The 25699-nt window shown below is 50.4% G+C and overlaps 1 protein-coding gene across 6 annotated transcripts in view; it reads left to right on the top strand.

The window, feature by feature from the left end:
- Positions 1–25699, top strand: part of Rhbdl3 (rhomboid like 3) — a 45701-nt gene that overhangs the window by 7083 nt on the left and 12919 nt on the right. For 3 of the 6 annotated variants that reach the window (XM_060387169.1, XM_021630974.2, XM_060387168.1), the window contains 4 exons: positions 10077–10235; positions 14368–14592; positions 19407–19555; positions 20481–20593. In XM_060387169.1, coding sequence (XP_060243152.1) covers positions 10077–10235; positions 14368–14592; positions 19407–19555; positions 20481–20593 — 646 coding nt within the window. Of the gene's footprint in view, positions 1–10076; positions 10236–14367; positions 14605–19406; positions 19556–20480; positions 20594–25699 lie in introns of all 6 variants that reach the window. The other 3 variants (XM_060387167.1, XM_060387166.1, XM_060387170.1) reach the window with 1 other exon arrangement.

Below are 25699 nucleotides of genomic sequence, written 5' to 3'. Positions count from 1 at the left end.
CCTCTCTGCCCCCACTGTTCCGACCTTTGTCTGATGTGCTTACAGCAATACCAAAGGATTAGTCCTGCCACTCCTTCCTCACACAAGCCACCACAGGGAAAGAACATGAAGGGCCACCCCCTTCATAAAGTTAGTGTAGGGCTGGAGGCTAAGTGTTGCATAGCATGTGTGAAGCCTTGGGTTTAGTTCCTAGTGTTGCAGACACTATAGGAGTTGCAGTAATGACTGTAAGAGCTATGTGTTGTTATAATGCAGTATTGTGGCAAAAATTCCTAATTGGTTTACTGCTGAATCATTAGAACACTGCTTTCATGATTCCTTCTGTGGTTTCAGATCTGAGGCAGTTTCTGTCTCTCTCCCCAGCCAGTCTCTTAATCCACTCTTCTATTTTCTCCCGGCGTTACAGAGAGATGCTCGTGGGTACTGAGACTTGAACTTGGGTCCCCTAGAAGAGCAGCAGGTGCTTTTGACTGCTGAGTCATCTCTCCAGCCCCCAAAGCCGCTTCATTTTTAAAAGTTGAATTTAAAACCTTAGATTTATATATTTCTTTGTGGGAGTGGGGCGTCACATACTTGTGGAGGTCAGAGACATCTTGTAGAAACTGGCTTTCCATTTTTTGGTTCTGGGGATTGAACTCAGGTTATCAGGCTTGGCAGCAAGCGCCCTTATCAACGGCGTGAACTACTTCCTAGGTTCTCCCCAAAACCACTTCTGAGCCCAAAGGAATTTTCTGCTTTCTTCCTCCAGTGTCTTGCAAGCCTGTGGGTCTTCTCTTGGCCTGACCCAGACCCTGACATCATTTGTTGTTTCCGTGTAAGCTGACTGAAGGTGTTGGGGGTGGTCATGGGGCATTGGTAACTGAAAGGAAGCCGAGATGAAACTTCTGAATGGATTATGGATGAGCCACAGAGAACAATGCCTTTCCCCAGGGACAGCCACATTGGTCATGGCCCCAGAACACAGGATTAGCCAGCAGAGCAGGGCTCCTGGAGAACAACAAAGCCATGGTTTAACCGGAGCCCATCCCTGAGCTCTGCATCTCAGCCCCCTATCAAGTCACCTCCAGGACCACATCCCTGCCCTGCTCCTACTGTGGTGACCTGGTAGTTCATGGGCATTCACAGAAATGCGCTCAGATAACAGTTTAGCAATAGCGCCAAGAGCTCGTAGCTCCTGGACTGTCTGATGTGTCATAGATCCACAGCAGTTTGAATGAATGACAGGTCAAAGGAGAGCCCTTGGGGATAGGAAGATGGCTCAGTTGTTACAGATCTTAAAAGCAAACAAAACTATAGCTCAGTGCGTGTCGTTTGGGGCTAAGGAATCCTCTCCAGAAGCAGCACCTGACCATGGGGTTCCATGACCATGTCCCATCCTCATCCCGCCACTGCTAGCTCCTGCCTGGTCAGGGACCATAGGTTACGAGACAGTCAGTGGGAGCATCTTGTTCAGTCTGCCCATTCTGCAGGTGAGGAGAGAAGTTCACGTGGCGTGATGATGCCTGAGTTCCCGTGCGCTTGCCACCAGGTCCTGCAGACTCCTTCACTTAGTTGGCACCCTGCATTGGGATGGAGGCAGGTGGAGAGATGATACCCCACTGGGCTGGCAGCAGTGGGCAAGCCAAGCAACCTTCCCGGCCTTTCCATGGGAACCGCAGAGTGATAGCTGACGCAGCACTGTTGGGAGGACAGGTAGAGTGTGCGTAGCTCTTGGCATGGTTGGTAGGTTTGTATGTTGCTGGCATGTCAAGAAGTGAGTCCTGCTGCCCAGATGGGCATGGACAAGTAGTAGATCCAGAGCCTGAACTACAATGGCCAGGTTCCTAGTCCAGCTAGGCTGCCTTTCTGGAGTGGAAGGAAGCTAAAAACCACACCTCCTGCTGAACTTTCCAGAAAGAGTCTTTGGACAAGGCTGTCTGGTGTACGCTGATGCCAAGCACTGTCTGCTCACCTGGCTTGTCTGTGCACTACAGGGTGAAAAGGGAAGGGCCAGGACAAGCTCTCCAGCCACTGTGTGGGCCAGGCCTCCTCTCCTCCTACTTGACATTCATGCTGGAGCTTCCATTGGTGGCATGGTGACATTGGGCCCAGGATACTGTCTTATGGTGCAGGAACAGATTCAGTGTGTTGTGAGCTGTAAACAGACACAATCTCAAACCCCTTTTGGAGACTTTTTGTTTAAAAATGAGTCTCTGCCTGATTCCGTCCCCCAGCCCATTTCTGAGATAAGGTCTTGCGATGTAGCACCTCTAGCCACACTTCTAGGGAAGGTAACAGGGAGCAAGGATTTAGATTAAAGAGGAGAAACAGGGCAGACGACAGGTTCCCTCCCAATCCCACCTCCTCCTACCAGCCTTGCCTGCTGCTCTCTGGAGGCTTCTGGGTTTATGGCTATGACTCGGCTTTGGTCCCTGGGTAGCCCTGACAAGCTGGGCTGTATGAGTCAGTCCAGGTACTACGTCTGTTCCTGATCCCTAAGACATTGCCTCTGAGTCACAGCCCCCATGTGTCTCCTCCAAGCCAATTAAGAGAAGACAAAGCTGTTCATGAGCCTCTCAGGAGGCCTTGGGGTAGTGCTGAAGAAGTTGGGGGTCTTCTGGGGCAAGTGGAGAGGGCCAGAGTCTGGCAGAAGGAAGCTGCTCTCACCTGTCACAGTTCCCACATTCTGGGACAGGCCTGTCTCCTCCTGCTTCTAGCTGCTGGTTTTCTGGAAATGCTGTTTGTCCAGCATTTCCACCAGCCCGGACTCAGCCTGAGGAGCCTGTTCAGCATCCCTGACTAGCCTGCTAGCCTCAGCCATTGGGATTTGGCTCTGTGACCCCGTGATGGGAGAGGAAGGGTGTTCAGGAGCCTCGCACCAGGATTGGTGCCTGCTGAGGCCCGAGCTGCCTCCCCTAGCTACTTGTGGTGGCAACAGAAAGAAGGGAGAATACTGGGGCTCCTCATGGTTTTAAATGGGGAGCCTGGAGGGCAAGGAGGACTCAGAACCTTTCGTTCTGACTGAGGCTTGGGGTCTGGGGAATCCTACCCCTCCTTGCTCATCCTGGAACAGGTCTGAAGGTGCCTGTGCTCGCATGGAGAGCCGTAGTCAGGGGGCCATCTCTGTGGGCTTGCTTTAGTTTCTCTGACTGTTAAATGGGACTAATTAAAACAATTATTTTCTGAAAGTCAGTGTTTTAAAGAATTAGAGGGATAGCCAGGTTGTGGTGGTGCATGCCTTTAATCCCAGCACTCAGGAGGCAGATGCAGGCAGATCTCTGGGAGTTCAAGGCCAGTCTGGTCTACAGAGTTTCAGACAGCCATGGCTACGCAGAGAAACCCTATCTGGGGCGGGGGGAGAGGAGAATTAGAGGGAAAAGGTCATGGGCAGGACAAGGGGTGGGCTTTCTCTTTCTCTGGCTGGATTAGCATCCTCATTTGCAAGGAAAAAGTAGAAGAGAAAGCCCCCACTCTCCCATCACAGGCCTCCTGACCTCGCCAGCTGCAGCCTGGACTTTTTAATTTATGGGGCTGTAAATATCCATGAATGGGCCAGAGTTTCCCAGTAGACTGTGGCATGCCCGGGGGGGGGGGGGGGGGGGACAGGGGGGAGGGGCAGCCCTGCTGAGCCAGAAACTTGGGACAGCCTCATTAGAGGCCCAGGGAATGAAATAAGGAGCTGACAGATGGGGGAGATGTCCCACTAGTAGGAGGGCAGCTGTCTGCACCTCACCCTGTCCTAGCACACATGCCCTGTGGTCACTTCCTTCTGGACCGACAGGAGACGATTTGGATACAGATGGGAACTTACCCGGACCTCAGGCCCCCATGTTCTGGGCCTGAGAGGTCTTTGCGGGAGGCAGCTAGTGTGTCAGCGCCAGGTGCTGCCTTTGGGGTCATTTTGAGTGCTTGCCGCTCTTTATAGATCTAGGAGGAGAGGGTCTTCCAGGAGCGAGACTCGAGATTGTCCTGGAAATGCGGTCTGTGCAAGTCACAGATGCATAATAGAAAGGAAGGAGATGAGTTCCCGTCTCCTGCTTTGAGAATGTTGGGGCCGGTCTGAAGGCCTGGGCAGCTTTCTGGCCCGCAGGGAAAGAGAGGCTGCTGTCCGGGGTGCTGAGCAGGCAAGCAGGGGTTTGTCCCTGAGAGCTCAGTTCTGTGGCCTCATTAGGCCAATCACGGATTTCTCAGCGTCTCTTGGGACCTGGTATCCCCAGCCAACCTTCTAGCTGGGACCAGATCCCACAGAATTCTAGTTTTGCTGCTTCTGGTATCAGCTGCTTGAGAGCCTGTGACACTCAAGAGCCGGAGGCAGAGGGCTGGTTCTCCAGCCCTGACAAAGGGGTGTGGGTTTTATGAAGGGAAATATGATTGCACTGTGGACTTGTGGTTGTTCCTAAAGGGTCCCTCACAGTGTTATGGTCAAAAATAAATGCTGTGGTCAAATAAGGTCGAGTTATAAAGATGTGGGGCTGAAACAAATTTTCACTGCTGGGCCTGGCAGAACCCTTTCTGATGGTGTTTACATCATGTGTTCTGTGAGGGCTTTCTAACTATGAGAAATAGAGTGGTTTTTGTTTAATGCCAGGTTTCCACCTGCACCCCACTCTGCCCCCATTGTCATCACCTACGGCCTTCCAGGAAGTCCCACGGAACTCTCATGGACCACCCTGGGTCTAGGCCTTCATGAAACACACATTGTGAAGATCCTGTGTCACGAGTTTCATTTTGTACAACTAAACAGGGCTGAGGAAAGCAAGAGAGAGCAAGGCCAGGGTCAGTGAGCCTTATGGAGGAACCTCAAATTATTTCTGTCCTGACCACCTGCTGACTCTTTAACGTTGAGCTAGTCTCTCTTAATATTTCTAGTCTCTGCTTGTTTCCCATCCACAGGTGATGCCTGAGCCACAGTAGATGCCTAGCAAAAATGTGAGATGTATGGGTGGATGGATGGGAGGACTGGCCAGGGTCTTTTGAACTCTTCAGCCACAGTATCCCAGTGGTTGGAGGAGCCCAGGTTCTCTGTTCAAACTTGAGCAGCTCAGCTCTTGATGCCTTGGCTTCCCACCCCACCTCTGCCTCCCAAGAAGTGGCTTTCATGATAGTGAGTACTTTGGAGATTCTTGTGAGGCTTAAATGGGAGGAGGGAAGACCATGTCCAGCTTGGTCGGGACACTTTAGAGTGAAGGAGGCCCGGTGGGTCATGTTTGGAGAGCAGATGTGAACCAATATGGCCCCAGAGAAACCTAAGTGGATGGTGGCCTTAGGGTTCGGAGTTAGCACCTGATATTCAGCGAAGGCCTCACATACATCAGCTAGTTGTACTGTGTTGTTTAGCTGGGAAGGAGGCAGGTGGCGAGTACATAAACAGGCTCAGAGGGGAGCTGCCTGTTCCACGGAGGGGCCCCTTAGTCCCTCCCTACTGCCTCTGGGCCTCAGAGGCCTCAAAGGCCCTAGCATTCTGCAGTGCCCTTTGCAAGCCATGAGGTTTCTTCCAGAGGTTTGGGGGGTTTGCTCTTGTTTTGAGGTCCTGTGCTTCTATAGCCCAGACTGGCTTCAATTTGATATATAACAGAGGCTGACATTGAACTCCCAATTGTCCTGCCTGCCTGCCTTCCAAGTGCCACGCTTATAGGCCTGCACCATCCTACCTGGCTCCCCTTCCAGCTATCTGGACCCAGATTTATGAGTTCCCAACCGTCTAATGGCTATATTGGCTGATGGTACCGGGACCACCTCACTTCTCATTTGCTCTCTGATGGTACTGGAACTCACAATAGAAGGCCAGCTGTCCCCACAGGCTTAATGGGCTGCGGCTTTCTCTACCCTAGTCTTTTTTTTTTTTTTTTTAAGATTTACTTATTTTATTATGTATACAATGTTCTGTCTGCATGCACACCTGAACACCAAAGGAGGGCACCAGATCTCATTATAGATGGTCGTTAGCCACCATGTGGTTGCTGGGAATTGAACTCAGGACCTCTGGAAGAGCAGCCAGTGCTCTTAACCTCTGAGCCATCTCTCCAGTCCCCTCTCTACCCTATTCTTGCTATTCTATCCAGGGATGAATATGGCCTCTTCCATCCCCACAAGAAGCAGAGCTCCTCCTGGCAATTCTTTGGTGGGGAAACTGAGGCAATGGAGTTGATGAATTAGCCCCAGCATGGCAGCTTGGGGTGGGCTCCTGCGCATGGAGAATCTGGCAGGTGATTTTCCAAGACTGAGTTTCTCAGGAACTGGCACAGGTGGGAGGTGAGAGTGTGTGTGTGGCCTCGGGCTGGGAAGAGCAGCCGACACCTAGCGGATTAGTGGCCTGTGCAGGGCACTGGCGGGATTAAAAGTCCCCTTGGAGCCTCTTGAAGCTCTTCTCATGGCTGAGGCTAGAGGGCAGGATTGTGGGAGGGCTGTCTGTGGTCAGCCTCCTGTGCTTCGCTTGAAGGTGGGGTTCTTGCCAATGGTGAAATCTTGTCCAGCACCTTCTCCCCAGCCTCCTGCCCTACTCACTGATTCACTCATTCCTCCAGTGGCCGTGATTTACCACTCTAGACTAATCCTGTCAAGCTGCCTCCAACCCATGTTTCTCTCTCTCTCTCTCTCTCTCTCTCTCTCTCTCTCACACACACACACACACACACACCAGCTCATCCTGCTGCTAACAGTGATTCCAGGGCAAGGACCTTGGGGGGCAGCTTCAGAGCCTCTAGCATGTTCTTAACAAGGAAGATTCGATTAAAGGACTTGATCTGCCCTCCTCCCCCGAAGCAGCACCGCACTCCTACTGTGACCTTCCTTCCTGTAGGCCTGAGGGTGTCTAGCAGGTAGACAGAACTCATTTGAATAAAGTGAGGAGAATAGCCCTTGGCTAGCTGCTGCCCTCCGTTGGCATCAGCCCACTTAACAGATGGGCCAGTGGAGGCTAAGCTGTGTAAAGACAAGAGTGTGATTTTTGCCTTGCTCCCTGCTCTCTTGCTTGAGGGACACAGTCTCAGCTTCCTTCTGAATGGAGGGACCTTCTTCTGACTTCTGAGCATGCCCCCCCACCATCCACATCCTTTTGTCTTCTCCTGTCTCCTCCGACCAACACCCCGCTGGCTGCTCTGCCCTTGCTCTCATTGTCTGAGGTATTAGAACCCCAGCAGCCAGCCTGGCCCGGGCTCTCCCTCATCCCCAGTTATCCTCTGGTCCCTGAGGCCTCATTATCTGGGTAGTGGTGACCCCCCATTGTCTGGCCTGTCTGGCCCTGGCATGAAAGGTAGAGTTTTGGCAGAGAATGGAGGCTCGGCCTGATTCCAGCGTGTGCTCTGCACTGTAGATAGAGCTTGTAATGTGCTTGGGGCCAGGGGGTCTGGACAGCCACAGGGCAGCTCCTGTCACTAGGACAACAGCAGGGAGCCCTGGAGGGGGAGGGGAAGGGGGAGAGCAGGTGGCTCTTTGTCTGGTGCCTGATCTCAGCCCCCTGCTTCATCTTCCTCTGCAGGCAGCCCTGAGGAGGCCCCTGGGAAGGGATTGTAGGCTGTGCTCCCAGCACATGCAAAACCTCTTGGGTTTCCTCCTCTATTGAGGCAGACGAGGTTCTCTGACGTGAAGGGGACCCTTGATCCCTGCAGGACCCAACAGACATCTTCCCAGGACCTACCCCAGTCCTGAGGTAAAATGGACCAGTCAGCGCCAGGCTGGTAGAGTCAGGGTTGGACCACGTGGCTTAGAATAGTGGTCTGCACCAAAGCCCTGTCAACTGCTAGCATCTTCCACCCTCCCTCTCTCTATTCCCCTCCCTTTCTCCCTCATCTCTCTCTGCTCAGTTCCCACATCTGGGCTACAAGGAGGCCAGACTAGCTCAGTTTGTGTCTCTTCCCTACTGCCAAAAAACCTGTTTGGGGGAGACCAGTGGCTCCCAGGCCCCGTGCTGGGCTCAGCTCTTTGGTCCTCCAGTTTTACTGCTGAGCAGCAGAGTCGTCTTTCCTCTGGTCTGTGGCACCCAGCAGCACCGAACTGAGCCGCCTGGATGTGGGATCTGTCTGCTGCTTGCAGGCCGGCCATTTTGCTTGTTCTTGCCCATTTCTTGTGGGAGGAGTCAAATAAATTCTGTACAAAGGGGGCTGGAGAGATGGCTCAGGGGTCAAAAGCATTTGTTGCTCTTCTGGGTTACCCTGGTTCCATTCCCAGCACCCACATGGCAGCTCACAACCATCTATAACTCCCCTTTCAGGGGCTACAACCTTCTCCTCTGGCCTCCATAGACAGCAGGCACACACATAAAAACAAAACAAAACAAAAACCCAAATCTTTAAAAAAGAAGACATTCTGTACATAAAGTACGTGAAACAGTGTGTGGTTCTACGAAAACATGGCCAACATTAGGTGTTACTACTTTTTAAAAAAAATTACATTTAGAATGCAAGTGTGAGTCTAATGTTTGTCTGTCTCTGTCTGCCTGTATGTCACAGCACAAGTGTTGTGAAGGTCAGAGGGTAATCTATGGGAGTCGGTTCTCTCCATCCTGGTCCTGGAATTGAACTCAGGTCATCGGGCTTGGTTGCAAGTGCCTTTACCTAAGGAGCCAGCTCCTTGGCACCACTTCTTCTTCTTCTTCTTTTTTTTTTTTCTTTTTAATCTATTATTAGCCAGGTGTGGCATAACACACCTTTAGTGGAAGTACTTGGGAGGCAGAGATGGGCAAATTTCTTTGAGCTCAATGTCAGCTTGGTCTACACTGGGAGTTCCAGGGCAGCCAGGACTAGGAAGAGAGACCCCTGGCTCAAACAAACAAAAAACTATTATTACTATTGTTATTATCTCTCTGAGAGAGAGAGAGAGAGAGAGAGAGAGCAGGGGGCGGGAATGGGAGGCTTGTCTGGGGATATCAGAGAATGAATGGCCTTTGGGAGTCAGTTCACTCCTTCCTCCTTCCTCCTTCCTCCTTGTATGAGTTCCAGGGCTTGAACTCAGGCTGTCAGACTTGCTTAGCAAGGGCTTTCACCTGCTGAGCCATTTCGTCAGCCATGACACTCTTAGTCTTGCAGATCTTTTTGAGTTTCCTGAAATACCTGATGGTAGTAAGCAAATAGGTGTCATGCCTGACACCTGGTGCTGGGGTGAAGGGTAGGGTCTGAACATGGGAGCTCCTTGGCGCTACCCTCTCCAGAAGAGTTCTGGGGAGAGCTGAAGTGGTCCCTGACTGTTTTTTGGCTGTGTTTTCGGGCTTAGATTGTCTACAAACACTGTACATAGAACCTGCTTTTCCCAAACAGCCTTCATTAACCTTATCCAGAGAAAGGAGCAACATGGGTTTGGCCTTTCAGATTCAGCCCCTGTACTTTCCCAAGGCCCATTTCAATTTAGTGCTCCCCATCTCTGAACTGGTACCAGACCCGGGGACTCTTGTGCCTGGCACACGCTTTGCCACTGGGTTGTATCTCCTGCCTTCCGTTGGCGTTTAAAACCTAAGCAAGCAAGCCCTGCAGCATTTCCAGGTACTCACTGGAGTCGCGTGCGAGGAGCCCGTCTGACCAGAGTGCTCTTGGCACCACAGGAGATGCGGTGTCATTTTCTGGCAGGGTCAGGAAGGCAGGCTCCGGGTAAGCCCTGTGGGGAAGGAGCGAAAGGGGATAACAGCTTTTTCTGACTGAACCCAAGAGGTTTCTCGTGGAAAATTAGTACCTGTCTATTCACTGAAAACCCCATTTATTCACCAATAAATCTCAATTGAAGGCAGCCTTCTGTGACAGAAGGCACAGCCCAGCGATGAGGCGAAAGGAGGTAGAGATGGGTGGGAAGCCTGGCTATGGCCCGTGATGCAGGGGAGTTTTAAGATAAAGAGAATGGTGTAAAAAGCACAAATGCAGCTGGTGGCAGCTCGTGCCTTTAATCCAGCACTACCCAGCAGAGGCAGGCAGAGCTCTGTGAGTTCTCAGCCAGCCTGGTCTACAGAGTAAGTTCCAGGACAACCAGGGACAAGCAGAGAAACCCTGTCTCAAAAAAACTGAAAACAAACAAACAAAACAAAAACTTTCAAGTGAGAAAGGGCTGAGTGCCCACAGGAGCACTGGGAGGGGTGTGCCCACTGACTCTCTCTCTGTTCTGTGTTTCACCTTCAGTTTGACCCTGGGAGCACCGGCTACATCAGCACGGGAAAATTCCGGAGCCTTCTGGAGAGCCACAGCTCTAAGCTGGACCCACACAAGAAGGAGGTGCTCCTGGCTCTCGCAGACAGCCACGCAGATGGGCAGATCTGCTACCAGGACTTTGTCAACCTGGTGAGCATTCTGGAAAGGGGAGGGGCCTGGAAACAGGCAGTTGCTCTAGGTAGTTTTTTTGTTTTGTTTTGTTTTTGAATGACGGCATTCGAACAGTCTCAGCTTCAACAGGTGGGAAGTTACTGCCAGCGTTCAAAGAAACAGTGCCCATCTCTACAGAGTAAGAGACGGTTGACCCGGGAGCACGGTCTCTGCAAATACCGTGTTTCTTCAGCGATGAAGGTTCATGAAGGTTTTTATAGTAATAGACAAAGAAAGTTATATATCAAGGCATTTTAGAAATACATCAGTGAGCCAGGCGTGCACATGCCTTTAATCCCAGCACTCTTGAAGGCAGAGGCAGCCGGATCTCTGTGAGTTCTAGGCCAGCCTGGTCTACAAAAGGAGCCTAGGACAGCCAAGGCTACACAGAGAAGCCTCAAAAAAAAAGAAAAAAAATCCAAAAAAAAAAGAAAAGAAATACACCAGTGAAAACATCAGAGAGACGGTGTCTTAGTGAGGGTTGCGAAGAGAATGGGCAGAATGACTCATAAAGGAACACTTTTAATCAGGCCTTGCTTACAGTTTCAGAGGTTTAGTCTGTTGTCATCGTAACAGGAAGCATGGTAGTGCCCTGGCAGACACGGTACCGGAGGAGCCAAGAGTTCTATGTCTTGATCCAAAACAGCAGGAGACTGTGTGACTGGGCGAAACTTGAGGACATACAACCTCAAAGCCTGCTCCCACAGTGACAAGCTTTCTCCAACAAGGCCACACCCCCTAACAGTGCCACTTCCTGTGGGCTAGCACTCAAACACATGAGTCTGTGGGGCCATTTCTATTCAGACTACCACAATGGGGGAATCTTTTCTATAGGCTTCAGTACTGATGGACAAAAATAAAACAAACAAAAACAAGACACTCAGATGCTGTCTGAAAACATTCTCAGCCTTTGGATTGATGGAAGCTATTGGTCTGTTAAGTGGTGGTACATGACTTTAACCCCAGCAGAGGCAGACCGATTTCTGTGAGTTCAAGGCCAACCCGGTCTACATAGTGAGTTCTAGGTCAGTCAGAGATACACAGTGAGACCCTGTCTCAAAAATAAAAACAAGCAAACTAAAAATAAATTCCAAAAGGTTTTTATTTGTGAGTCATAGGATGTTAGGTCTGATACAGAGGTGGGTGAGGTTATTTAGGAGGCCAAAGTGAACCCAAGATAATTGTAACAGGCTCAGGACTGATCACTGCCATTCAAACCAGTCATTCGTCTTTGCAGACACAGCTGGTTTCCTGGAATTATCATTCACACTACCAAAGTCTTAATTTTTTCTTTCTTTTTTCTTTTTTCTTTCTTTCTTTCTTTCTTTCTTTCTTTCTTTCTTTCTTTCTTTCTTTCTTTCTTTCTTTCCTCCTTCCTTCCTTCCTTCTTTCCTTCCTTCCTTCCTTCCTCCTTCCTTCCCTCCCTTCTTCCTTCCTTCCTTTCTTTCTTTTCTTCTTTCCTTTCTTTTTTTTTGTTTTCCCAAGTCAAGGTTTCTCTGTATAACAGCCCTGACTCTCCTAGGACTTGCTTTGTACATTAGGCTGGTCTTGAACTGACAGAGATCCTCCTGCCTTTGCCTTCCTTAGTGTTGGGACTAAAGGCATGGGCTACCCTGCCCAACTAGTTCTTGATTTTTCTAATAACTCCTGGAATTTGAGTTCTTCGCATTGTGGTGACAAGGTGGCTCCACTGCTCCAGCCCTTCTACCCTCAATTCCCAACATTTATATATACAGAGTCTCTTTTTTGTGTCAAGTCCTAGCTAAGGCCTATGATTTCTTTCTGTGCACTGGCTTGGATTCATTCGCTGGGATAGGTTACTGAACTCAATCAGTGCTCTTCCCAGGACCTGGGAGTGGGGTTGCTTTTTACCAAAATGAAGGGCTGGGAGCAGGAGGTTCTGGCAGGAGAAAAAGTAGATTGAGCCAGACTTCCTAGGAAATGTAGCATGACTGGAGGCCAGAGCTCTTAGACCTGCTGGTGGCTTCTAGGGAGGGGCCACGGCTCATGAGTCCTGCCCGTTGTCTGTTACCTTTGGTGGAGATGCCCCCTTCCCAGAGATTGGTGCTGTGTTCGTTCAGAGGCTTCTGTGGCAGAGTTACAGTGGGCTTCAGGTGGCTCAGGGGAGCTGCATTCCCACCTAGATGGACGAGACCTCAGCAGAGGTGAATGCGTGGCTGGGTGTCTTTACTTGTCTTCCCTGTTCATGAGGTGGTGTACTCTCTTCATGTGGCCCACGGAGGAGAAAGCTCTGTGAAGGTCCCTGTATTCCTAGACATCAGAGACCTCAATCAGGGAAGCCTACTGTCACTGCCTCAGCTCAGTGATGTGGGTGTCCAGACCAGGGCAGCGTCAGTGGCCTTTCAGATGCAGGTTGCCACAGTCTGGATGTGTGGGTCTGCAGGGAACTGCTCTAGACATGCAGGGGTGGAAGAGTACCCATGGCTCTGAGTAGACCCAACAAGAAGACCTGGAAGCCTGGGGCCACGCTGAGCTCAGACAAAGGCTCTCAGACTGGGCCACAACATCACCAAGAAGCAAACCACGAGCCTGGCTCAGGCTTGTACCCAGCCCAGCTCCTAGGCACCAGGCACGTACCCCATTTCAAGGCCCAGGCGAGGTGTTTCTCTCCTGGCTGGCTCCATTCCAGTGGAGCCCTCTGTGTGAGTTCACGACGAGAAGTGACATGATATTGTCACATTTTTTCTATTCAGACTCTGAGCTGGAGCAGCCAGTCACAGCCTGCATTTGTGTAAAGAGGGCCAGCGCGGAGCCTTGGCCCTCACTCTGCCTTTGCTGCCCACTCTATGCCTTCCTTTTCCCATTTGTAGAATGAACGCAATGATTCACACAGGGTTTCACACAGAGCAAATATGATAACAGACTGAATTTCCACATATCTATCGTCTCTTAATGTCCTTCTGCCTGGAAATGTCCCTGCATGATTTCTGCGGCCAACCCAGGCAGAACAAATCACCCTTATTCAGAGGGGTGGGGGTGGCCAGACGGGCTTCACTGAGGACAGTTGGCCACAGGAAGCTGATGTGAAGCAATACAGGAAACAGTGAGAAACAGGACTCAGGGATGAAGGGAGGTCCTTAGACATGGCTCTGTCTGAGCCTGGATCCTTCCAGGTGTCCTCCAGAAAGAGCTGCAGACTCTTGTGCCTTGCTCTGGCTCTATTCACCATGCTAGTGCTGCCTGGATCTTGCCTTTGGGTCTGGCTGGAGTAGCTCTTGCTGGGCCTCTGGTCCCAGAAATACATTAATAACTACATGCCAGTAGCTATGAAGCATCTGGGCCCTTGGGCCAGAAGATGTGGTTCATTTTACGGTTATGCCCCTGAGAATAGTTTAGAGTATGACCCTGGAGAGGTCAGGGATAACACAGGCTTCTAGAAGCTGGAAGTTAGGTTAACTGCTGGATGGAGCACATAGAGTCCTGTGGGGGCCAGGCCAGGGCTGCTGAGGGCCTGACCTGGTCTTGGGGGAGACTCTGAGCTTGCTTGTATCACATGTTTTAGGGGACACTCAGGGGTCATGGCTTCCATGGCAGGGCATTGGAAGCTGATTCTGGCAGCTTCTAACAGCTGGCTGACTGAGACCGGCTTGCACCTTCCCAAGCTGGTGTGTCCAAAGCTGCTCAGTCCTCCTTACTTCTGGCCCTCACTGGACCATCACCTCCTCCAGAAAAGCCCCTGCTGACCACTTTGGCACACACCGGCCTGGATCCTGTGCATTCTCAAGCAGCCATCGCTCTGAACTGTGGCTGCTGGTTACATCTCCATCCTGAGCACCCACCATCTCCCCTGTGTCTGGTGACAGCCTAACATTTAGGATGGCAGGATGAAGAATGAGTGGATAGGAGGAATATATAAGTACAGTCCTGGGTTTGAGCCTGTGTCTTCTTAGGACTCTCTGCACCTCAGTTTCCTATCAGGCAGATGGGATATTCAGAGTCCTTATCTAATGAAAATGAGCAGTGAGCCACAGAGGTCAATGCAGTGCTATCCAGGGGATGCTGCTTAGAGAGAAGGGGTTAAGCTCGCTCTACAGAGTCTGCAGGCTGAGGCCCTGGCTCTGACCCTCTCCCCATCCTCTTTCCTGTCCAGATGAGCAACAAGCGTTCCAACAGCTTCCGCCAGGCCATCCTTCAGGGCAACCGCAGGCTGAGCAGCAAGGCCCTGCTGGAGGAGAAGGGGCTGAGCCTCTCGCAGCGGCTCATCCGGCACGTGGCCTACGAGACCCTTCCCAGGGAGATTGACCGCAAGTGGTACTATGACAGCTACACCTGCTGCCCTCCGCCCTGGTTCATGATCACGGTCACGCTGCTGGAGGCAAGGACCAGGGTGAAGGCAGGGGCTTCCTAGACCTGGCGGGGTGTGGGGAGAGGCTGTCAGAGGTTCTGAGGGGAGGGGGAGGCTGCAGATGAGGTAGCAATTGTTATGCTGCAAGCAGGGGTCTTGCTAGGGAACCCGGGGGTTATTATAACCCTAGGCTAAGTTTTGGGGTTTGTTTTGCCGTTTTGTTGTTGTTTGTTTTTTAGTTGGTGTATGTGTATATACAAGTACATGTGGGGGAGCCCATGGAGGCCAGAAGAGAGCGTCAGATCCCTTGGATGAGAAATTAAACTCCTGTTCTCTGGCAGAGCAGCAAGTGCCTATAACTTGCTGAGCTAACTCTCCAGCCTCTTGCTTGGCTTTGTTTTCTGAGACAGGGTTTCACGCTATTCCCAGACTGGCTGGGCCTCGCTTATATCCCAAGCTGGCCTCTGCCTCTGGATTTCCTAGCCTGGGCCTTCAGCTCTCAAGTTGGGCTATGCCAGTTGGCTAGCCTAAATGCTATCAGTGAGCCCTCCTGGCAAAGATTATTTGAGGCTTTGAAAAAAAAAAAAATTTTCCCCCTGCAGCAAAGTCCCCATATTCTTACACCCTTCAAAACAGCAAAGCAGTGTGACAAACTCACAGATGTGGGAATTTACAGACAAATTCAATAAAGCCAAATTGTGTAACACCTCCCCGGGAGGACTGGAACAGCGGCCGTTGGCTCCTTGGGACTTCATTCCCAAACTGTAATGCTAGAGTCACCAGAGCTTTCCCATGCTGCCCTCGGAAGGACACCTCCACAGAGTGGGAGGATGGCCGGGTGCCTCGGGACCACAGAAGGAGCACTCGGGGCATCTACTTACCTCTGGGAGGGAGCGTTTGTGGGCAAGAAAATGAAGATTTTTAAAGAACATCTCTCTAGGGAATCTGCCACATACTGTGTTTAAAAATCATAGGCGAGTGCTTCTTAAAAACTAATTACTTCAACCAAGACCCATTTCTCCTTTTTTGTTTTGTTTGTTTTATTATTTGTCTGTGTGCACATAGGCACGCCATGTGCTTGTGAGTGGAAAGATCCCGCAGAGCTGGAGGTGTAGGCAGTTTTAAACCTCTAATGTGGATACTGGATATTTAACTGGGTCCTCTGAAAGAGCAGCCCCCAAGCCTTACTAACTATCATGCAAAAATGAACCCTGCACAGCCGAGGGACTCCCAGGTCCTCCTATCTGTGGCTTGCCCCTCTGTGATGGAACTCAGTTCTCAGCTCAGCACAGGAACCCCTGTAGCCCAGCCCACCTCCGGCCTTGCAGGAGTGTCTGGCTTCCCTTTGGCATTTTTCAGTCTCTGGTCATTTCTCCTCCAAAGCCATGTACTTGATTACCACCTCTGCGCAAGGTCCCATGATGCTCCTGCTTCCTCTACCGAGCTGGTTGCTTGGTTTCATGGCATCTCTTTTTGTTAAATCAGAAATATTTGGTCTGGCTGGGTTTGGAGAATCGTACTTGCAGTCTCATGAAGGGTCACCATGAGTTCAAGGCTGGGCTGGGCTACAGAATGAGATCTTGTCTCAAAAAAAAAAAAAAAAAAACAAAAAACAGGAATGGGATGGAGAGATGGCTCAGTGGTTAAGAGCACTGGCTGCTCTTCCAGAGACCTGAGTTTGATTCCCAGCAGCCATGTGGCAGCTCACAACCATCAGTAACTCCAGCTCCAAGGGACCCAGCACCCTCTTCAGGCCTCCGATGCCACCAGGCATGCACTTGGTGCGTAGATAAATATGCAGGCAAAATATCCACAGAAATAAAATAATAAAGAAAAATATTTTTAAGAAACCCTAAGGCTCCAGGCAGTGGTGGCACACACGTTTACTCTCAGTCCTTGGGAGGCGGAGGCAAGTGGATCTCTGTGAGCTCGAGGCCGGCCTGGTTGCGGCCTGGTTGCTCTACGGTGTGAGATCTACGACAGCCAGAGCTGTTACACAGAGAAAACCTGTCTTGAAAAAAAAAAAAAAAGAAAAGGAAAGGAAAGGAAAAAAAAACCCTCTACACAACAACAACAAAACCTACTTCTGTCTGTTCTGCAGGTAGAACTCTTCTATTTGCTGTTATGCTTCCTTCCAAGCCCATCTTGCAGCGGTGTTCTGAGATTTTCTTAGGTGTGTTTTTCCAGGGCTCACTGTGTGGGGCTATTTACTAACTTCTATTTGAGGACCAACAATAATGAGATACCAACAAGCTCTGCTTGTTGCCAGGACGCCTGAATAGTGTTAGGTGGAACGAACAGCTGTGTATGTGCATTCGTGCATGTGCCTGTGTGTGTATGTGTGTGTGTGTATGTGTGTATCAAACCTAGGCTTCCTGCATGCACAAGTACATTATCACTGGCCTCAGTTCCCAGCTGCCTGAGCCGCGTCTTGAAGAACAGGGCATATAGCCTTGGTAGTTTAAGCTATGTCCGGGCTGTCTGTCCCTAATTATAGCTTCCCTCCCTAAGCGTGTGCTGGGCCTGGAGCTGCCTCTTTGTGTTAAACTTTGTGTTTCCTATTGTTGTTATTTTGCCCATTTAAGATTTTAAATTACATTTATTTGTTGGTTTACTTGCTCTGTGTGTGGGGAGCGTGCGTGCGTGCACGGGGCCCACGTGTAGGTGGGAGAACAACTGGCAGGCGTCTGTTTTCTCCTTTTACCGTCTGGATTCTAGGTCTGAGCTTAGGCTGTCAGGCTTTGGCAGCAAGTACCTTTACCCACTCGACAAAGAAACCCCGTCTCAAAAAACTAAGACAGAACAAGAAAAGAAAGGGTCTCACTCTTTATCCAGCTGCCCTCAGACTTACAATCCTCCTGTCTCTGTCTCTGGAGGGCTGGGATTGTAGCTGAATGCCACCACTCTCTCAGCTGCCGTATCACTATTAAACTGGTGACCATCTGGGAGGGCGGTCTAATTATTGATACCCATCTTCAGATATGGAAACTGAGGACCAAATAATTCAAGTACTTTGGCTAAATTTGTCCAGGGGAGCCAGTGTTTGTGTCCAGATTGGTTCAGATTTTAAAGCTCTTCGGCTGTATGGATTTGAATCATCAATATAGAAAAAAAGGCAAGATAGTCACGCAGCTGATTTAACTCTCGGAGCCCAAGGCTTCTGCTTCCCACAGAGCTCTAGTGACTAGAGTCTCTGACTCCGTAACAGAGAGAAAAGGAAGGAACACAGAGCTGCCGACCGAGTCCAGTGCCAGCAACAGGACAGAATCCACGGCTGGCAGCGAGAGAGGAAAGAACAATTTAAAGTAGACTTGTGTCTTAAGGAAATTCAGGGTCATTGTTTTTGGGAGGGAAAGCCCCTACCTGCCCGGATTTCTGCACTGTGGTAGCCCAGCTTGGTACCCCAAACATCTTTAAATGGCTCTGTGCACACCCTGATCATGAGCACAGGGACACGGCAGAGCATTTTACAGTGCGTTCTGGGGAAATCACCAAAGACAATACCCTCCTGGGGCCTAAACAGATGTACTTGATCATCCAAAAAAAAATCAGCATACGTGGTGTGGAGGTGAAGGTGAGGACCAGAGATGTCCTTGGTGCGCTGTTGGTGCGGGTACAGACCGGTGCAGCCACCGGGGAGACTGTCTGGTGAACCTCAGAAAATGAAACATGGCGCTGGAGAGACAGCTGAAGAAGAGCACCGGAGTGTGGGTTTGATCCCGAGACCTACTACATGGTGGCTCACAACCGTCTGTGACTCCAGTTCTAGAGTATCTGGCACCCTCGAGGGCCCCCGTGGGCACCAGGCACACGTGTGGTGCACGGACACGAATGCAGGCAAAACACCAATACACATGAAATAAGAATAGCTTGTTTTGTTTTGGGGATAGGGTTTCTCTGTGTAGCCCTGGATGTCCTGGAACTCACTCTGTAGACCAGGCTGGCCTCACACTCAGAGGCAGCTGCCTCTTCCTCCTGAGTGCTAGAGCTAAAGGTGTGCCTACCCTTACCCGGCTTCAAATAATAATAACTTTAAAAAATGGAACTTAAAAACTACCATGTACTATAGCAATTCTACTTTAGAGTTAAAAGCAGTGAATGTGAATAAAATGTAATTAATGTAAAAAGTAAACATTTAGTTTAAAAAAAAAAGCAGTGAATAGAGGAGCTATTCGTCCATCTAGTTCATAGAGACATTCACAATAGCTGAAAGGTGGCAGAATCCAACTTCCTACTGACAGATGAATGTGTTATTACAGTGAGGCAGACACATGCAAGGGAATATTATTTGACCTTTAAGGCAACTGCCTCATTCTGCTCAGCCTGACAAGGCATTCCTGTGATTCCAGCCCTTCCTTGGGATGCTGAGGCAGCCAATCTGGGCTACCTAGCAGGATTCTGTCATAAAAAGAAAAGAAAAGGGGCTGGAGAGATGGCTCAGAGGTTAAGAGCACTGGCTGCTCTTCCAGAGGTCCTGAGTCCGATTCCCAGCAACCACATGGTGGCTCAGAACCATCTGTAATGAGATCTGGTGCCCTCTTCTGGTGTGCAGGCAGAACACTGTATAAATAATAAATAAATCTTAAAGATGCTGAATTTTATGTCTATTCTACTACAATGTTTTATTATTATTATTATTATTATTATTTTTAGTTTAGTTTTGTTTTTAGGAAATCAACCTGTGCTGGACAGTTGTGGCACACCTTTAATCCCAGCACTCTGGAGGCAGAGGCTGGGGGGGGGAGGGGAGCTCTCTGTCATGTCCCCAGTGTCCATCAGTACTCGGGCTACCCTGGGCAGTTTTGTGTCGAGTAACCAGCCCCTCCATTCTGTGATCCATCCAGGTGACTCTCTTCCTGTACAACGGGGTCCTCCTGGATCAGTTTGTGCTGCAGGTGACGCATCCCCGGTACCTGAAGAACTCGCTGGTTTACCACCCTCAGCTCCGCGCGCAGGCGTGGCGCTACCTGACCTACATCTTCATGCATGCGGGGTGAGTGTCTCTCCACAGGCCCCGCAGCAGAGGGAGTGGGTCAGATTACCTGGGCTGACGTCTACCTCAACACATATTACATGCACATTTACCTGTGCATGTTTTAAAATTACAATTTTTTTTTTTTTTTTTTTTACGGTGTTGAGGATTGGACCTAGGACATCTCTGGAATGCAACAAGTGCCTTATCGCTAAGCCCCAAACTCTGCAATTAAGTTTTCAGCCTATTTTTAATTGACTTGATATAGATCTGAGATAGCGTCTTAGAACTGCCCCCAGTACCAGACAGTTATTAAGTGTGTGTGGAAGAGGGGAATGAGAGAGCAGGGTGACCAGCCAGCAGAGTCGTTCATAATCTCTGTGTGTTATTACGAGCAAAGTGAAGGACTAACTCATTGGAACTGCTTGCTCCAGAAGTTTGGTGTGAATGGAGCAGGCCCCTCCTCATACCGGGAAGGAGAAACTCCTGCTCTCTCTTTAAGAGAGAGAGTTGCATTGCCGAGTTACAAGAGGTCTCCAGTGCGCTGAGATGTTTTGAGACCGTCTTTGTCCTCAGGCTCAGTAGTGCTTGTGGGTATGGTGAGAAGTGAGTGAGCCCAGTGCTGGGGTCAAGCCGATCAGATACCTGGTCTGGGACTGAGCAGCTCACTGTCTGAGCTTTGGCTTCTTGCATGTCAACCCCCTCAGCTGCTAGGTCCTGGGCACAAGTAGTCACAGCTCTAGTCTGTACCTGTCTGTCACCACCAGGTCCCTTATGTATATTCTGTCCTAGCTGGTCGGAGCTTTTTTCTAGGACAGTCAAGCCCCTCTCCCCAGCCCATAAGCTGCTCGGAGGCAAAGAACAAGGCCTTGTACCAGCCTCGTGGCTCCTGGCACTTCAGCACAGAGCCTTTGTCAGGTGAATTAATGAATGTGGTCCACCACAGGGTAGAGCAGCTGGGACTCAATGTGGCGCTGCAGCTGCTGGTCGGGGTACCCCTGGAGATGGTGCACGGAGCCACCCGGATCGGGCTTGTCTACGTGGCTGGCGTTGTGGCAGGTAGGCAGGCAGGCCCTGTGGTGGTCCTTGTTGGGGAAGGTCAGAGGAGATCCCGAGGGTGGTACAAGCCCAGGCTTCCTGCACACACACAGAGCTTCATCTCCAGTGTTCCTGACTCAGAACTGTCCTCCTGGCAAATTTCCCACAGCTACCCAGACAGGGAGTTGTATTCCGGAAAAGGGGCAGAGCTACTGACAGAATTCTCATCACCAAACTGCCATGTTCTAGCTGTGTAAGCCTGGGGAAATCCCTTGGTCCCTTTTGGTCCCATCAAGCTTGTTGCCGGGGCTGAGAGCTCCCTGCTGTTGGGAGGCTGCCCTTGTAAGAGCAGCTTCTTCCACACAGCCATGCCCCGGGTCCCTGCACCTCATGTGAAGCCAGGCAGGTAGCTTTTGGGTCAATGCGTATCTAAACCCATTAGAGCTTTTTCTTCTACCCAGAGCAGCCATGGATTCCTTGGTTGGTCCTCTGAGGGCAGGACTGTCTGGCCTAGGAGGCGTGGGTACCCCTGCTGAGAGAAGTCTATATGTCTGATGTGGGGGGTGGGGTGAATTCTCCAGTACCTTCAGATCTCCCGAATGATGCCTCCAACTTTACTGCTGCTGGGTAAAGCTTTGCCTGCTCAGCTCTATCAGCTTGACAGCTGGGCCCAAGGAGGGAGCTTTTCTGCGTGTGTGCGTGTGTGTGTGTATGTGTGTGTGTGTGTGTGTGTGTAAGATCTTAATCCTTTCTGAGTGGCATTAAAGTTGTCATCAAGAGAGCTGGGCAGCCTTGGCCCTGTAAACAACAGGATGGAAGTGACTTCAGAGCAGGAAGCATCCTGCTCTACTTCCAATGGGGCTAACCTGCTGGTTTGTAGACCCTGTGCTGGGGAGGAGTCAGGGGTCTGGGATGGGGGTTGGGCGCCCTCCCAGCACTGTCTCTAGTGCTTGTTTGTGCCCAGCTCCTTGCACCTTGGACAGCGCCCTCAAAGCCTTTCTTTCCCTGAATCCAGCAGCTGCTGTGTGTCCTTAACAGAGGTCTAGTGAGCACCTCCAGGTCCCAGACTGTCTCAGCCACCCACATACCATGCCACCTGGGGATTTATAGCTGTGTGTTCCCTACCTAGATTCTCGGAGTCCCAGATGTTAAATGGCAAGGAACGGCGTGGGGGCGGGGGCGCACCCGTAACACTTGCAGTTAGTAGTCAATTAGACTTTGGGGGTGCCAATAACTTGGAAGACAGAAGTGAGATTCGGAATGACTCAGCCCTCACCCAGAACAGATGACACAGTGGGGAGACGGCACAAGCATCCCTCCCCGGTGACGTCAGCGCAGAGTGGAAAGGCTCAGACAGAAGCAAGACACATCACCAGGATACAAGGCTGTGGGGCTGCAGCATGGAGCCAAGGGCACACAGCGCTCCGCCCGAGCCATCAGTTCGGGCAAGAGGGCATTCTGGTCACTACAGATCATATCACTCTGACCTCCAAGGTGGGGTTGCTTGGTCCCTACATTGTTAGAGGGAAGCTCTTAGGGACAATTAGACCTTGACTAGAGAGTTAGTTCTTATCCATGTGCTGGAGTCCTCACCACCAATGCTTGTGGTTAGTAGCTAATCTTCTCTACCTGCTGTGGATACAGAGCCCAAGGCTGAGGTGTGGCACATTCCTGGAATGCCAATGCTTCCAAGACTAAGCCAAGAGGATCAGAAGTTAAAGGCCAGTTTAGTCTATATAGTGAGAGAGCAACAAGACAAAAAGAGAAGCCAGGGTTTAGAGGAGCAAGTGACTTGCCCAAGAAGACAGAGCTTCTATGTGAATGGTAGAACTGGCCTCCCACACAGACTCTGTGACCCCAGAGTTGATCCGTAAAGACAACCGCAGTGTGAGAACCAAAAGGCAGGCCTTTGCTGCCGTGCAGATAATCGGTCAGGAACCAAGGGAGGCCTTGATCAGTATCTGACCTTGCTTTAATCCCTGCCCAGTGAAGCGATTCCAACTCTAAGGCCATCCTATCTTATCAAGGGATGGTGCCTACCACACTGCATCTATAGGGCTCAGGCTTGTGGTCTGGGTCTTGTGCGTCATCATCAATATACAGCACAGCGTTGTAAGGTCCATAAGGTGTTCAGCATCTCTCCCGTTGTGCAGCCTATTCAGAAAGGTGAGATAAACTTTTCTAATTAAGTTAGGGCAGAGACCTGTGTACTGCACCAGATCCTGTAACAAACACTAAGGATGAACAGTGACATCACTGACAATCCTTCAAAGCCAGTGTCTCAGCAGGGCATGTGGTCATACACCTGCAGTACCAACACTTGGGAGGTGGACGAAGGGGGACCAGAAGTTCAAGGTCATCCTTGGCTATGTAGCGACTTTGAGACCAGCTTGAGTTATGGGAGATACTGTTTCCAATACAAACAAACAAACAAACAAACAAACAAACACAGCACCCAACTGCATCAGCAACATTTTATTTCAGAGTCTGTAGAAGCCAGTATGCATCCCTAGAGCTCAGCACCTGTTAGGTAATAAATATTTGTAGAGTAGATGAAGGAATACATGAATAAATAAAGTAACATTGCTTAGAGGCAAATGTTCTGGCAGCGTTAATTTGAGTTTTTTCTAATGGCCGAGGGAGATGTTGGAGAACACCTGCCTTCCACCTTTTCAGGCTAAAACCACCACAGCTGTGCCTTCGTGGCCACGTCACCAATTTACCTGCATGGTGACGTGGACCCAGAATATGTTTTGGAAACCAGCCCCGTGGTCTGGTGAGGTGTGACCCTCCAGAAGTCTTTCTGGCTTCTGTCCCTATCAACTCTCTGGGATTTGTCCTGCTCTTAAGGACCTGTCAGCCAAGATTTTCAGTTATGGTTCACAATCTCCCTTGATGTCTTTTACTACTATGTACACAAAGATCTTGTATTGTTTGATTCTGACAGGTCCCTCCAGGTCCCAGCTAACGCAGAGACCTTAGGAATGTCTTGGGAAGGTAATAAGATTATAAAACGAGACAGTGGTGCCAGTTTGTTATCCAACACTCAGGAGGCAAAGCTGGAGGGTCTCAGCGAATTCGAGGCCAGCATGGTCCACATAAGACCTTTAAATATATCTTTTAAAAATACATATATCTGAGGCTGGAGAGATGGCTCAGAGGTTAAGAGCACTGGCTGCTCTTCCAGAGGTCCTGAGTTCAATTTCCAGCAACCACATGGTGGCTCACAACCATCTATAATGAGGTCTGGTCCTCTTTTCTTCTGGCAAGCAGGTGTATGTGCAGGCAGAACACTGTATACACAATAAATAAATAAATAATAATAAAAAACAACAACATATATCTCCAGCTAGGCCTGATAGCGCATGCCTGTAATCTCAGCACTCAGGGAGGCAGAGGCAGGCAGATCTCTGTGAGTTTGAGACCAGCCTGATCTACAAAGGCGAGTCCAGGACAGCCAAGCCTACACAGAGAAACCCTGTCTCAAAAAGCCAAACCAACTAACCAACAAACAAAAATAAATCAGAGAGAGAGAGAGACATATATCTCAATCCAAAAATCAACTGGGTCTTCAGGGTCACTGAATCTGGGAAGAACTGTGGAGCCCCCTTGTGGGGACAGGGCTTCCTGCTCTGCTCAGTGGATTAGGGAGCCCAAGAAAGGTTTCCTTTGAAAATGGAGTTTCACTGCTCAGAATGTAGAGAATTTTAGAGCTCCTCATCTCATACATGTCAATACTGAAGCCCAAAGAATTTAGGAGCAATGCCTGAGGTCACACAACTGGTCAGGCACGTTCCCGAATTCCACACTCCTGCCAGGATTGCTAGCTGGTCCCTGCCCCTAGGGTCAAGATCTAAACATAGGGAGGGTGAGGGAAAGGTCAGTGCTATGTAGGCTTGACCCTGGTAGGGAGGGCCCTTCTGTCCCTGGAGGCTGCCCTGATGCATCTCTGGTCCTAGTGGACTGCTCTGGGGGCCCAGGGAAGGAGCTGAATTGCATGGGTCTGTCAGAGAGAGGAAAGAGACCAGCTGGGTGAAGCTGGGGCCTGCTCTCTGCACACAGTAATTAATGAGGAGCTGGCTTGGGCAGCTGGCCCTGCGTGGTCCTGCAATGCAGCCCTCACACAGTGGCCAGGAAATCGTGGGGATCCTTTGTGGTGCAGATCCCGCTGCCTGTTTGCTACCTGGGATTCCCCCCCTCTAGCCCTCTTGCTTTGGGATATTTATGGCTGAACCCTGTGGGTAGGCCAGTAAAAGAAGAAAGTTATCTGGCAGCAGTTAAATACCAAAGCAAGGCCCAAAGACAGACATGATAGAGGTAAAGGAAGCTCTCCAGTTGCCCTGGGCTGGGAGAAGAACTTGAGAGTCCTGGGGCCACGATAGCTTGGGGTTTGTCTGTTTAATTTTTCCCGAGAAATCGCACCTCCCTGGTTAGCAAGAATTGGTCATAGAGACCTGGAAAAGGGGTGCCAAGGGGCAGGTGGTCAGTGGTGCATTCATTGGGAGCTCTCTCCATGATCATCCAGATGGTCTTGGGTCCTGGTTCACGAACTCCCACCTTTGTGGAACTTGCAGATTTGGGCTCTCAGCCTGTTCCCCTTCTCTCCAGCGGCTAATTGACTCCTGAGCCTGCAGGCATTTTCCAACCGTGGTTTCTGCTTGCTCACCCAGGCTAGCCGCAGCTCACCCTCTGTGCCCTGGGCTCTACCTCCTAGTTATTTTTAGTCTCCCGTGTCCTTCCCTGGAAGCCAAAGCATTGATCACACTTAAATGCGACCAGAACAATAAATTTCCCATCTCCTCTCTGCCCAGCTTCCCTCCTAGGAGCAAACTTTGTCATCCCACACACCAACAGCCACAGAACTGCCCTGAGTGTGATGTCATCACACTTTCAAGGACATTCTCCCTCCAGAGAAGCCCACTTGGGAGACCCTGCAGGCCTTTCGTGCTTTGGCTGGGCTGGGAGGTGATGTTAAGCGCGCCTCTAGATTCAGCTGAGCAAAGAGACAAGTGGAAGGAGGCCCAGGCCATCTCGGAACTAATGTGGGAAGTGGTTGCCACTGTGGCCAGGAGCGCAGGCTTTGATCAGCACGGCTTTCAGGCTGGGGAATCAATTGCTCTGTGACAG

Source organism: Meriones unguiculatus, chromosome 7 (genome assembly GCF_030254825.1).
Source record: "Meriones unguiculatus strain TT.TT164.6M chromosome 7, Bangor_MerUng_6.1, whole genome shotgun sequence".
NCBI classification, from domain to species: domain Eukaryota; kingdom Metazoa; phylum Chordata; class Mammalia; order Rodentia; family Muridae; genus Meriones; species Meriones unguiculatus.
This window is presented reverse-complemented; position numbering and strand designations above follow the sequence as displayed.